Source organism: Natator depressus, chromosome 17 (assembly GCF_965152275.1).
Source record: "Natator depressus isolate rNatDep1 chromosome 17, rNatDep2.hap1, whole genome shotgun sequence".
In the NCBI taxonomy this organism is placed as follows: domain Eukaryota; kingdom Metazoa; phylum Chordata; order Testudines; family Cheloniidae; genus Natator; species Natator depressus.
The window spans coordinates 12221226-12233290 of NC_134250.1; the positions used below are offsets into that span (position 1 = coordinate 12221226).

The following is a 12065-nucleotide window of genomic DNA, read 5'->3' on the forward strand; positions in this document are numbered from 1 at the left end:
ATCAGGAGCCAGAGACAAGAAAAGATGGAGCTGAACTGAAAAAGGGATTAGTCTAGGCATATTAGGATAATTCTATGGCAATCAGTGCTCTGTAAATACCAGATAGCTATAGATTACTGAGAGGAGAAGGATCTGGTATTTAAGAGATGGAAAGAAGGGAGAAGAAAGGACAGGAAAGAGAGATGTGAAACTTGGAAGGAGACAGAAGCTGGAGCTGAAAGAGTCAAAAACTGGGGAAATATTCCAGATCACCCTGAGAGCTGAACTGTGCACATAGACCTAAATCCATGTCTCAGTCACCCCAGATTGTAAAGTCCACCTCAAAATATTTTAGTGTGATCCAGTGGTATCCCATTAGCTTTCTTTTGATTCTGGAACTTTTGCTCTGACAATCTAGGGCCTGCTCCTGCTCCTGAGAGTTAAGGGCACTCAGCACTTTGCAGGATTGGGCCTTTGTTTATTATCTGTTATGTAAAGCCACTAAGAACTGGTGAACCTCTTTATCTGAAATAAGTGTTCTGTATTTCTCTTGCAGCCTTCATCCTTACCCTGTGCTAGCGTCATCAACTGGAGGAGGGAAAACATAAAACTTTGAACTCAAGTCCAAGAGGAAATACACTCAAAATATTTTGCTTGTAAAACATATTTATTTGTAAATATCAAGCCTACACATATTCTGTTTATTGGTTTATGTATCTAAAACTGCCTCTTTATTTTTAAAACATCTCAGTGAACCCTTAAAGAAACATTATCAAATAATTTTATTCCCTAACTTAAATTATGGTTAACACAAATTTTAATTAAACTTTTGGATGGAGAGGATTTTTTAAAATTAAAAACAATGAGAATAATTTTATTCTTAGTAATTAGAACAATTTTTAACATTCCCAGGCTATTGTGAACCCAAACACCATCTTATGTTAGTCCATGAGAACCAGAAAGAGAAACTGAGCAGTCAAGGTTCCCTGTTTGAATGCAATATAATAATAAACAAATGAAAATAAGCAACTGAACAGCATAAAGGGAAAAGGAAATGTGATCTTTCAAATTTTTCTGATTTTAATAATTTTTAAAAATTAAATAAAAAGAAGATATGTAATAACATCAGACAGAATCATAGAGATGTAGGGCTGGCAGGGACCTCAAGAGTAGAGCCCTGCATGGATACAAAATTTATAACCGAGGATGCTGATATCCACGGATATAAAGCAGATATCCACGGAGCTGCAGGGCTCTACCAGGAACCGCAGGGGCGAAAGCAGCAACATGTTGGGCCGCTGGTTGCAAGAGCCAGCGCCCAGCCCTGGCAGCTCCCCCAGCGTGGCTGTTCTGCCCCCAGCCCTGCCCACTGGGACGGGCACCAGGCTCACCAGCAGCTGTCCTGATCACACTAGTGTGTGCAAGCGGCTCGCACGCTCCCGGGCAGGAGACACACCCCGCTACGTGGAAGGGACGCCTGTCTGGGAGCCACTCAAACGCTCGCGTGACACGGGACGGTTGCCGGTGAGCCTGGTGCCCGCTCCAGCGGGCAGGGCTGTGGGGGCGGTACAGCCATGCCGGAGGAGATGCCCAGGCTCGGTGCTGGCTCCTGCGAGCAGCAGCCCAACATGCTGCTGGTTTCACGGCTGCAGCTCCTGGTAGAGCCCTGCAGCGCCGCAGATCTCCGCTTTGTATAGGTATATACATTTTGTATCTGCGCAGGGCTCTACTCAAGAGGTCATCTAGTCCACCCCCTCGTGCTGAGGCAACATTACTATACCTGGCCATGCCTGACCAGTGTTTGTCTCACCTGCTCTTAACACCTCCAAGGATGGGGGCTTCCACAACCTCCCTCAGAAGCCTGTTTCGGTATTTAACTATCCTTAGGGTTAGGTTTTCCCTCCATTTAACCTTCCTCTCCCTTGCTGCAAATTCAGCCCATTACCCCTTGTCCTATGAGGCATTATTGTGAGCCATGTCACCTGATGAGGCCCCCTTCCCAGACCCCATCCCCCTCAATGCACTGGGCCTTGGTTGCAGCATCCCCCCCAATGCACAGAGCCTGCAGACCTCAATGCACAGATTTCAATGCACAGAGCCTGCAGCATCTCCCCGCCCCGCCCCGCCCCCCTCGCCTCACCCACAGCCAGCCAATCCCAGAGCCGCACTATCCCCGCAGCCAATCAGCGGTCCCCAGGCTGAGCCCGCCCCGCGGCACCACTCATCAATATTCATAAGGTCTCATGAATACGCAAAGAGGGCGGCCGATGGGGGCTACCCAGCTCGGTCCCGCATTGGCGGGCAGAACAGCGGCGGGCGCGCGATTGAATTGCGATGCGGGCAGGCGCAGACAGAGCCGCCTGCATGTCCGCCCAGCCAGCGGTTCCTCGGGCCGTGGCTGCCGCCGCAGCCACCAAGCTCACCCACCCGGGCAAGGCGATCCTGGCCGGTAAGGAGCCTCCCCGGCCAGGCCCGCGTGGAGAGGGAGCAGGAGGAGGAGGAGCCGCCTCCCGCCCGCCCCGCCCGATGCGCAAGGATAGGGCCGCGAGGGCGGGGGAATTCAGACTCCCTGAGCGCCCGCCCGCACCTCCGCTGCCACAGGCGCCGGGGGGTGTCACCGTGTGTGTCGCCCGCCGCGGCCGCGGCTTTCCCGGGTCCCAGCTGGGGGGGGCTGGTGGCGGTGATGCGGGGGGTGGGCGTGGCAACGCGTGCTGGTGAGAGGGGGCGTTGGCTCGAGTCGGTCTTAGCGGGGCGGGGCCCAGTGGGGCTGTTGGTGTGGGGGGCCCAGTGGGGCTGGAGAAGAGGGGCTGGGCGAGGGAGGGCCCAGTGGGGCTGGAGAAGGGGGATAGGTCTCAGTGGGCCTGTTGGAGATGGGGGGGGGTGGTCTCAGTGGGGCTGTTGGTGTGGGGGGCCCAGTGGGGCTGGTCTCAGTGGGGCTGTTGGTGTGGGGGGCCTGTTGGAGGTGGGGGGGGGCTGGTCTCAGTGGGGTTGGGGTGGTTTGGCTGGAGGTGAAAGGGGGTGTTGGCCGGATCATGACAGCTGTAATTTACCCTGTACTGGGACAGCCATGGAAGGTGTCACTGCTGTTTCCCCTAGCTCCTTGCTGCTCTAGCTTCACCCCAAAGACAGTGGTGCTGACCTGGCTGCTGAGTCCCACTTCTTTTTGTGTTCATTTCCTTTAATGACACAGAGTGAGCTTCCCGCAAGGGGTAGGGAATGGTCGCAAGGAGGGGGCTGTGCTGTGCAGAGAGATTTTTTGGGGTGCATGGAGCCATATGAGTTTCCTTCATCCTCCCTTCTGCAAGAAGTTGTCAGTCCCTGGGACTGAAGGCCAGACTTTCAAAAACTCACATTTAGGGACCCAAGTAAGGGCTGTATTCTCCACTGCTTTGCACCTTGTTTAATCACTCATGCATATTCAAAGTGCATGTAAAACTCTACTGTTTTGCTTTAGTGGAGTTTTTACAACTGTTTTGCACTGGGGTAAATGATTGCATAGGTACAAAGCAGCGGAGAATCAAGTTGTAAAAAAATTGATTTGCAGTCATATCCATCACTTGAAAGCTGGAAACACACACCCTCGAACTGCATTGAAATATTATAACTTGGAGGGGTTTCTGGATTAATGGAATGGGGGTAAAAATGGTAAGTTAGCTTAAAAATCGGGACTGATCTCTTGAAAAGCATGGTTAGCATGTGTGCTATATAAGGACTAGGTGCCTGATACTTCTAACATTAAAGTCAACTGGAATCCTTCCTTTAACTTCAGTGGGAGAAGGATGAGGCTGTATGGAGATCCTGAAAAGTGATCTCATTCCAGTGATGGCTTCTAAAAGGTTATTTTGAAATTAGCAGAAGCCTGAGATGAAATATTCCTTGGTTAATTGTTGCTGAGTAATATATTACTCTAAGAAGGATTCTGTGGGTGAAGAGAGAAAGGGGACCTCTTAAAGTTTTTATAGGTATGGTCCCAAGAATAATAAAACCTTCAACTGGATATTAGGAAGAGTCAACAGAGGGGAACAAGATTTCCAAAAATGGGTATCTATAAATACTGGGCTGGATTTTCACAAATGCTGAGTACCCACAACTCCAGCTGAAGTCTAAAGTGAAAATCACCTGATCCAACTCCCACTAAAATCAAGAAGTGTGGTTGCTGGATTTGTATTAGTGTGTCTATTGGTTTTTATGTCATGTTTATTGGTTTGTTTAGTGATCTGTGTGTATATGTGAGCTGGGTGTTAAGCTAAAATTATACCACCATCCTTGTGATTTCCATAGTTAATATTTTAGCCTTTTTGATGTTTAATGGAATCTCTCCTCTCTAACTGCACTTAATCTTTACTAAAAGTAACCAAGCTTTTTGTTTTTGGATTGTTGGTGTATTGCATTTGTAATTTAGGAATTATTTCTCATTGTCTCAATGGAATTCTTTGATCCTCTCCCCTTTTGTCTTGGCTGCTTGGTTTGTAATAGTTATTGGCTGAGCCAGTAATTTTTCTGGGTGTCTTCTGGTTTTGAAATGTTTCTGCTGTGTTGCTGTACTTTATTGCATTGTTGCCAAACCTTTAATAGGATAATTAGCAATGTTGATTGGCGCAGTGCAGTATGGCACAATGTGTGTGTCGCTTGCTTTTTGTTTCTATAAAATAACAGCATAACATTTCAACCTCTCTGTTCTGTGCAGGTGGCATTGCTGGAGGTATTGAAGTCTGTATCACCTTTCCCACAGAATATGTAAAAACACAGTTACAATTGGATGAAAGAGCAAATCCCCCTCGGTATAGAAGCATTGGTAAGAGGATAACAACTCACATTTGTGTGCATTTAAAATATCAAACAAAGTTTCTAGTAGACTGTTAGCCTGGCAGGCAAAGCTTTATGATTTTTTTTGTAAAGTAAAAGTTAGAAATTGTCTTGCAGGTCACTGTGTGAGGCTAACCATTCAGGAGCATGGTGTCAAGGGTCTGTACAGGGGCTTAAGTTCTTTGTTGTATGGCTCTATTCCAAAATCTGCTGTCAGGTAAGATGATCTCTAAATTATTATTCATAAATATAATAATGTCAGATTTGTGGAAGGACTTTGCTGATGGGTTTTTATCAATTTTATAGCATGATTTTTTTCATCTATAGATCTCAAAGTGCTAAATGAGACTGGTTTTTGCTTTCTGCCTTTTTTTTTTTTTTTTTTGCATCTTATTTGTAACTGTACCATTTTCCCCCCTCACCCCCCCATTTCTAAAGAACTGTGGTGTGCTCAGTACAGTTCTCTCTCTTGAGCTCCATCTGTATCTTATTTGTCTTGCAATGTAGGTCTTGAAAAATAATGTTCTGTATTGAAACTTTAAGCAGATTTTTAGGCCACACGAACATCTGGGGGGGGGGGGGGGAGGGGGGAAGACACAACATCAGTTTGACTGTTACACCATTCGAAAGGGGAAAATAGTGTGAATCGTCCATTTTATAAGTTTTCACTCTTGCTAAAGACCCAGTTTGGGATCATAGTGTTTTAAATAAAGTACTAGATAATATAGATTTAACATCACGAGGCTATTTGTGGTATGCACTGGATCAAACATTCCAGGGTCAGATAGTGATCGCTGCAAAATGTCAACTTCATTATCTTATTGGGTGCTGCTGCTAAGAATAAGATGACATTTTTACTTAGACATGTGATATTGTTTCATTCTGTATTTCTGTCTTCTCTTTGCATTTCTTAGCTGGTGCTTTACTGAGCTTTATCATTTGGAATAAGGCTGTTATGATAGCACACAGTCTCCTTTTGACTTGTTGTCATAGTTATTACTTCAGTAATATTAAGGGAAACACACCAAATCACACATGGTAAGATTGAGGAAATTTGTGGTGGAGAAAACAAAACTCTTCTGTTCCTTGCAGGTTTGGAATGTTTGAGTTCCTCAGTAATATTGCAAAGGATTCAAATGGGAAATTAGACAACAAAAGGAGTTTACTTTGTGGCCTTGGAGCTGGTGTTGCAGAAGCTGTCCTAGTCGTCTGTCCAATGGAAACTATAAAGGTGGGCAGAATGTTAATATTCATAGGCTATAACATCTACTTCTTGGAAACTTCTTCCTGTCAGCTAAACAAGTCTCTCACTCTTTCCTCATTGTGGTTTTTAAAATGGCCTACCACATTTTAGCTTGTGCTATTTTCATCCGTCTTAGGGCAACTAGACCAGAGTATTATCACTTTACTGTGCAAACTTACGTAGTTATGAAATTTTTTTGTTTAAAAGGCAGGGGAGGGTTTTTCCCATGAATTGTGAAGTTGGCAGTATTGCAAAACCTAATAAAATAGCCCCTATTCATATTAAATGATGGACTAGAGGATAATAGTCATGAGACAACGTTGTGCTTAAAGTTTATTTTAAATTGTTACAGGTGAAGTTCATTCATGATCAGTCCTCTTTAAATCCAAAGTACAGAGGGTTTTTCCAAGGTGTCCGGGAGATTGTTCGGGAACAAGGTATAATCATGTAGCAAAAACTATTGTGGTTTTTATCTCTGCATAACTTAATGGGGGAACCATAAACATCCTTTGTTCTATTTGAGCCTAATAGTATAAGATAAATGTGTTGAGAGAGATCATGGTTTGTTCCAGTGTTTCAGTAGACTGGCAGGTTCATTCTGGCTGTCTAATTTTCACTCACATTTTTTTAAAATGTGTATATATAAAATGAAAGTTATGTAATCTTTTACAGGCTTACGTGGCACATATCAGGGGCTGACAGCAACTGTCCTCAAACAAGGTTCAAACCAGGCTATCCGTTTCTTTGTGATGACTTCCCTTCGCAATTGGTATCTAGGTAAAATGAGTCAGGCTGGCAATTGAACTGTATTATGAGAAGTAGATAAATCTTATTTAATTTTTTAAACTTGCTTAAATGGCAATGTTATAAAAGTTTGATCAATACTTCCTACTGTTTTGTTGACCACTTAATTGACTATGAGAATATATATTCTAAATTAAGTACAAATGCTAATGCTTTTAGAAATTTAGTTGAAGTATATGGTCTAATTGCTTTATCTCCTATATGTGCCTGATCAGGTGATGATCCCCACAGAAAGGTGAATCCATTTATTACAGCTGCATTTGGTGCTACTGCAGGAGCAGCCAGTGTCTTTGGCAATACTCCATTAGATGTCATCAAAACCAGGATGCAGGTAAAAATCACTACAGAAACTAATCTTAAAATAAACGGTCTCTCCACTCTCAGGACACTTAGTTAGCAGAGCTCTGATCTTTCATTGAAGAAGGCAATAAGAACCCCATACGCTGGTCTTTTACAGCTACAATTTCTCTGGGTTACTGTGACTCTTGAGGATTATTATTATTACTGTAGTTGTGGACCAGTGCCCCATTGTGCTACGCAGTGAACAAACACCGAGCGGAAAAAGACTCCTCACTTAACAAAGTTTGCATTTGCCTTCAGATCTAGCATAGTGCTCTGCTAGTGGCTGTGTCAGGTACCACACATCACAACTACCTTAAAGGGAGCCACATTTTTGTGAAGAAATCCTTGGATTTGCTTGGTTTCTGCTGACGTTTTAAAAGCTTAATTTCCATTTGTAAAGGAAAGGTGTATTAATGATGGCACATCGTTGGATTTGTCTTAAAAATGAAAACTAGGCATAAAAGCTTCAAAATTTGTGACTGGGATTTTTTTCACAGATAAACTAATCCAAAGTGGCAGGTAGAATTTTGTGGAAATCCTGCACTTCTCTCTGGGCCTCCCATGTTTTTCCACTGTTCATATAATTTTAGCAGATAGTACTGTGACAATTTTGGGATTCTAATTGAGGGGTGGGGAGGTGACATCTTTCCAAAAAGCCATTTCTTAATTACAATTTATACTGGAATTCGCTAAAAGCTGAGATCTCTAATCACTCAACTCACTTCACTTATTTTTCATTTCAGGGCCTGGAAGCCCATAAATATAAAAATACACTAGACTGTGCCTATCAGATCCTCAAAAAGGAGGGCTCATTAGCGTAAGTGGATTCAACTATTGTCGATATATGTGGGATATTATAGCTGCAATATTGCAGTGAAACTATTGTTTTCCATATTTTGATGGGTAACACTTCTTAGCCCACCCTACACCTCTTTGCTAGAATGGCATTTATTGATATTATCTTAGTACTGTTTTGGTGTCTGTCTTCATGGGTTCACTTTTAGTGCAGTCTAGAACTAGTATATGCCATTTACAACTACTGTTCCTTGCCCTGCCCCAAATGACTGTCTGTCACATGCAGACTGGTCACAGAGGAAAAGAAGATGGAAGCATATTTGATAACTTTCACTCCTCTCCATACATGCTTCTGGAACAGTTTATGCTGTTGATCTTCTATAAGAACTATTGCCTATTTGCCAACGGATGGGACTGATCTAACAGGGTTTTTCATTGCCAGTTTATGAATCTGATATAATCAGTTACTGTAGGCAACTTGTTTTAGGAATACTTATTAGAAACTATTTGCAAAACTGTAAAAGTTCAACTTGCCCTTGAAATTAACTTTGTGAAATAGATTTATAGCTGTATAGGCAACTTCATTGTTCAAATCATCTGAATTTTTATTCCAAAAACTAAAAATATGTTCTTCTATGAAGCATTTTCTTCTTCTACCTACAGATTTTACAAAGGAACAGTTCCCCGTCTTGGTCGAGTCTGTTTGGATGTAGCAATTGTGTTTGTTATTTATGAAGAAGTGGTCAATGTTCTCAACAAGGTCTGGAAAACTGCCTGATGCTGCTTGTATAAGTCTAACGAGGACAGTTTGGATAGCTGGCTAGCCAAGGCCAATGAGTGCAGATCTAAATTGAACTTATTGCCTATGGTTTATTATCAAAGGTGTTTGAAATGCAAAAACTATCACTCCGTCCTCATTCTTTAAAGTGACAAAACTGTAATCCAAACATTACACTACTTCGAAGTTTATAAGTTGTATGGTGTAGAGAAAAGGTTAGTAGGGCAGTATTACTAACTGCATACATACTGGCTCCTAACACAGCTGAAATTGATGATCTTGGTAGGCAGAAAACCAATTAAAGTAAAAACACTTGGCTGGATTCTGCTATTTACATGAGTGTATCTCTGGATTAATTTTATTGACCACTAAACTCCAAAGAGGCCCCATCTAAACACAAAGCTGTGTCAAACAACTAAAAGCTTTTTGTTTGGTTTTAAATGGATTTTAGTTACTGTTAACTCATGTATGGACACTCTCATTTAATTTAAACCTGGCTTATATAGATAGATTTTTACCCTGACGCATAAACTAGTTTTAAAAGTGCACTGGTTCCAAAACAGATTTAGGTAATCTGATTTTTAAACATGTGCAACTTGTGTGTATAGACAAGGCTTGAGTGCCTTCAATAGAGTTACTGTTTACTTACACTGGTATAAATGAGAGCAGAGTCTGCCACACTGTTCTTGAAAGATCACATATGCTGAAAAATGGGAGAAGGGAACAAACTTTCCATGCTGGCTGACAGCATCTGTCAGGCTGAATAGCAACTGTGTAAATAGGGGTTTTGGGTTTTTTTGTTTGTTTGGTGGGGTTTTGGTTTTACTTTTGAGTTTGATTTCTGGGCCAGGAGGAAGCTGCCTTTTGGGCTTCTGCTGTGGAGAGAATGCTGGACCAGCTTTCTGATCTGAGGCACTGGAAGCGGCAAGGAATGCTTGGGACCAGATCACTGGCCTATAATAGGGATGTAAATATCAGTTTAAAAAGTTAACCGGTTAAATGATTAAAATTATATTGTTTAATTGGTTAACCGAGGTCACTCCGGGGCAGGGGGCCCACTGGCCGGGGCTGGGGTTGTGCTGGGGTTAACGGTTAAGGTCCAGTTAACGGTCAGCGTAATGCTTACCGGCTAACTGTTTAACCTTTTACATCCCTACTATATAAGGGCCCAGTCCTGCTATATTTACTTAAGTAAAGCTCATGTTGAGTTCAGTGAATCTTACCTGAGTAAGGACTGTAGGTCTAGCACTATTCTAAAATTGCAGAATAAAGTTTCCAAAACTTCTTCTGCAGTGTTTTATGCTCTGTCTGTATACTGGTAACTTTACTTGGCCATTGCAGTCTTACTGGAGATCTAACCCCTGCTTCCAGCTTCTTGAGGGACATCCCTGAAAGTTGCTCTGATGTTCTGTCTGGAATAGGAACTCAGGGAGCTGCATCTTCAAGGGTTAGATAATGCCCTAAAACATATTTTGTAGTCTTGTATTTATGAACAGATAAGTATGTTGGTTCTTAATATATGCTTTAGTAATCAGCCTGCCAAACTGGAACACTGAGCGTGGCAAATGGGGTTTTTTCCCTGAAAGAGAGAATAAACTTAAGACATTATAACACTTGTTCTTCAAAAATGATTCCAGTTGACCTCTTTATTTTGGTGTTACATTAATCATTAACGCATTTGAAGACACTTCATTTAATCTGTGTGCATGGATCCTCCGGGAAATGGGGGCAGGGAAAATACTTCTCTCTTACGCTAGTGTAAATTCAGAGTTACTTCAAGGGTTACATCAGTGAATCTGAAGATAATTTGGGCCCGAGGTGCATATAGTTTAAAAAAGACAAGCATTAAAAAAAGTTGTTGAAAGGACCAAATCAATGTAGATAAAATGTCATCTAGCGTACTGTATCCTACAGCATAGACTTGCTATGGCATTTAGACTTGGGCAAGTCGGAAAACGTCAAACTAGAGCTAAGCTCACCGCAATTTAGGCAAAGGATCATGTCAAAGCAAAGGTACTGCCCTGTCTCCTATTATCCCTGTAGTATCTGAACATCCCTTCCTCTTGTGGTTCTCACCATTAGCATGTCGTTGGATTTGTCACCAAGTACAAGAGATTGGAAACTTAGTTGTAGAAGCTTCCTTACTGTATAGGAAACTTGTGCCAGTCCACTCACTTGCCCTCAGCAAGCATTGGCCAACAGATTAGTGCATGTTTCTCTATGAATTGGCCATTTACATTCTATATTAAAGTATTTCTGTAATCTGCGATTTACAGATAATTTGCTGCTGGGTTTTGGTGAATACAAAGCACATACAGAGCATATTAGGAACCCCTCAAGAATTGGGACCCATGTTACTACCTATAACGGGTGTTGCTTTTAACGGGTCATCAAGGAATACTGTATTTAACATGTCTGCTGAATTATTGGAATTTTAAGACACTCCACTCTAAAGCCATATGCATTACTTCTTAACTGCCATAACATGGTTCCTTTACATAGTCACTGTTACCTCCAGAATAGCAGGGCTTCCACCTTCATAACTTAAAGAATAGTTTATTGCCAAAGTCATTACAACCCTCGTTACTGTCTCAATAAACAACAAGGTTGTCCCCATGCACTATTGACTGGAGTTTCCACATTGACCAAAATTGTGTCCACTAAAATCACTCTGTAGTTGCCAAAACTTCTTGATCCCCAGTGACCCCATCTGTCTTAACTGCGCCATCAAAGGGATATCGGGTGAGTTCTCTTGGCAAACTGTTCTCTGTTTCTACAGCTCTACTTTCAACCTTAGATGATCTGCCATTTATAGCTGTATCAGCCACTTCAACTCTGATATAGATAACCAGTTCAAAGCCTTTGTAAATGTTGTCCAAATTCCTCATTGCCACAGAGCCTAAGTATGATTCATTGCTAAAAATGGCTTTAGTGGCCACTTAGTTTCAGAGCTCAGCTGAGGAGGAAGCAACACCTAAGGTGACAAACTGCAGTGACTTAAATAGTTATAACAGTGCCTATATGAAAGGAGTTGGCTCTGGCCTATCAAATAGAAATAGCAATAAGACTAAATACTAGGACATTAAGCTTAAACAGGAGAGGAGAGCTGAGGAAGTGACAGGAAAGCATCAAGCCTGATCATGAAGTTTAAATGTTGTTGAGGGGGCTGACTTTTATAAATACTGACAGCTGTGTTAAGTTGTATGTGGGTTTGGGGACTAGTGTTTTTAGCTTTGTTCATTTAGCCGTACTGGCTCATTAGCTGCCTATTTTGTAATCCCGAATCGGCTGGACCAGAAATAGGAACACGTTATCTTC

General features: G+C 42.4%; 1 protein-coding gene across 2 annotated transcripts; it reads left to right on the forward strand.

Moving 5' to 3' along the window:
- The first annotated feature begins 2230 nt into the window (after window positions 1–2230).
- On the forward strand, window positions 2231–12060 carry LOC142000329 (tricarboxylate transport protein, mitochondrial-like). Of its 2 annotated transcripts, none has more exons than XM_074974521.1 (9): window positions 2231–2428; window positions 4667–4774; window positions 4903–5002; window positions 5878–6016; window positions 6381–6465; window positions 6701–6805; window positions 7048–7163; window positions 7918–7991; window positions 8633–12060. In XM_074974521.1, the coding sequence occupies exons 1-9, from the start codon at window positions 2314–2316 to the stop codon at window positions 8745–8747; spliced, it is 957 nt and encodes a 318-aa protein (XP_074830622.1). In that variant the 5' UTR covers window positions 2231–2313; the 3' UTR covers window positions 8748–12060. The 2 variants fall into 2 exon arrangements, with proteins under 2 accessions (XP_074830622.1, XP_074830623.1); XM_074974522.1 differs by lacking the exon at window positions 2231–2428 and adding an exon at window positions 3510–3624.
- Window positions 12061–12065: the final 5 nt, after the last annotated feature.

What these genes read in the sequence shown, in the direction of transcription:
- LOC142000329 (XM_074974521.1), top strand. Translation starts at nt 2,314, where the DNA reads ATGCGGGCAGGCGCAGACAGAGCCGCCTGCATGTCCGCCCAGCCAGCG. An exon ending in ATTCCAAAATCTGCTGTCAG is followed by an intron (nt 5,003 to 5,877) that starts GTAAGATGATCT and finishes TGTTCCTTGCAG; the next exon opens with GTTTGGAATGTTTGAGTTCC. An exon ending in AAAAAGGAGGGCTCATTAGC is followed by an intron (nt 7,992 to 8,632) that starts GTAAGTGGATTC and finishes TTCTACCTACAG; the next exon opens with ATTTTACAAAGGAACAGTTC.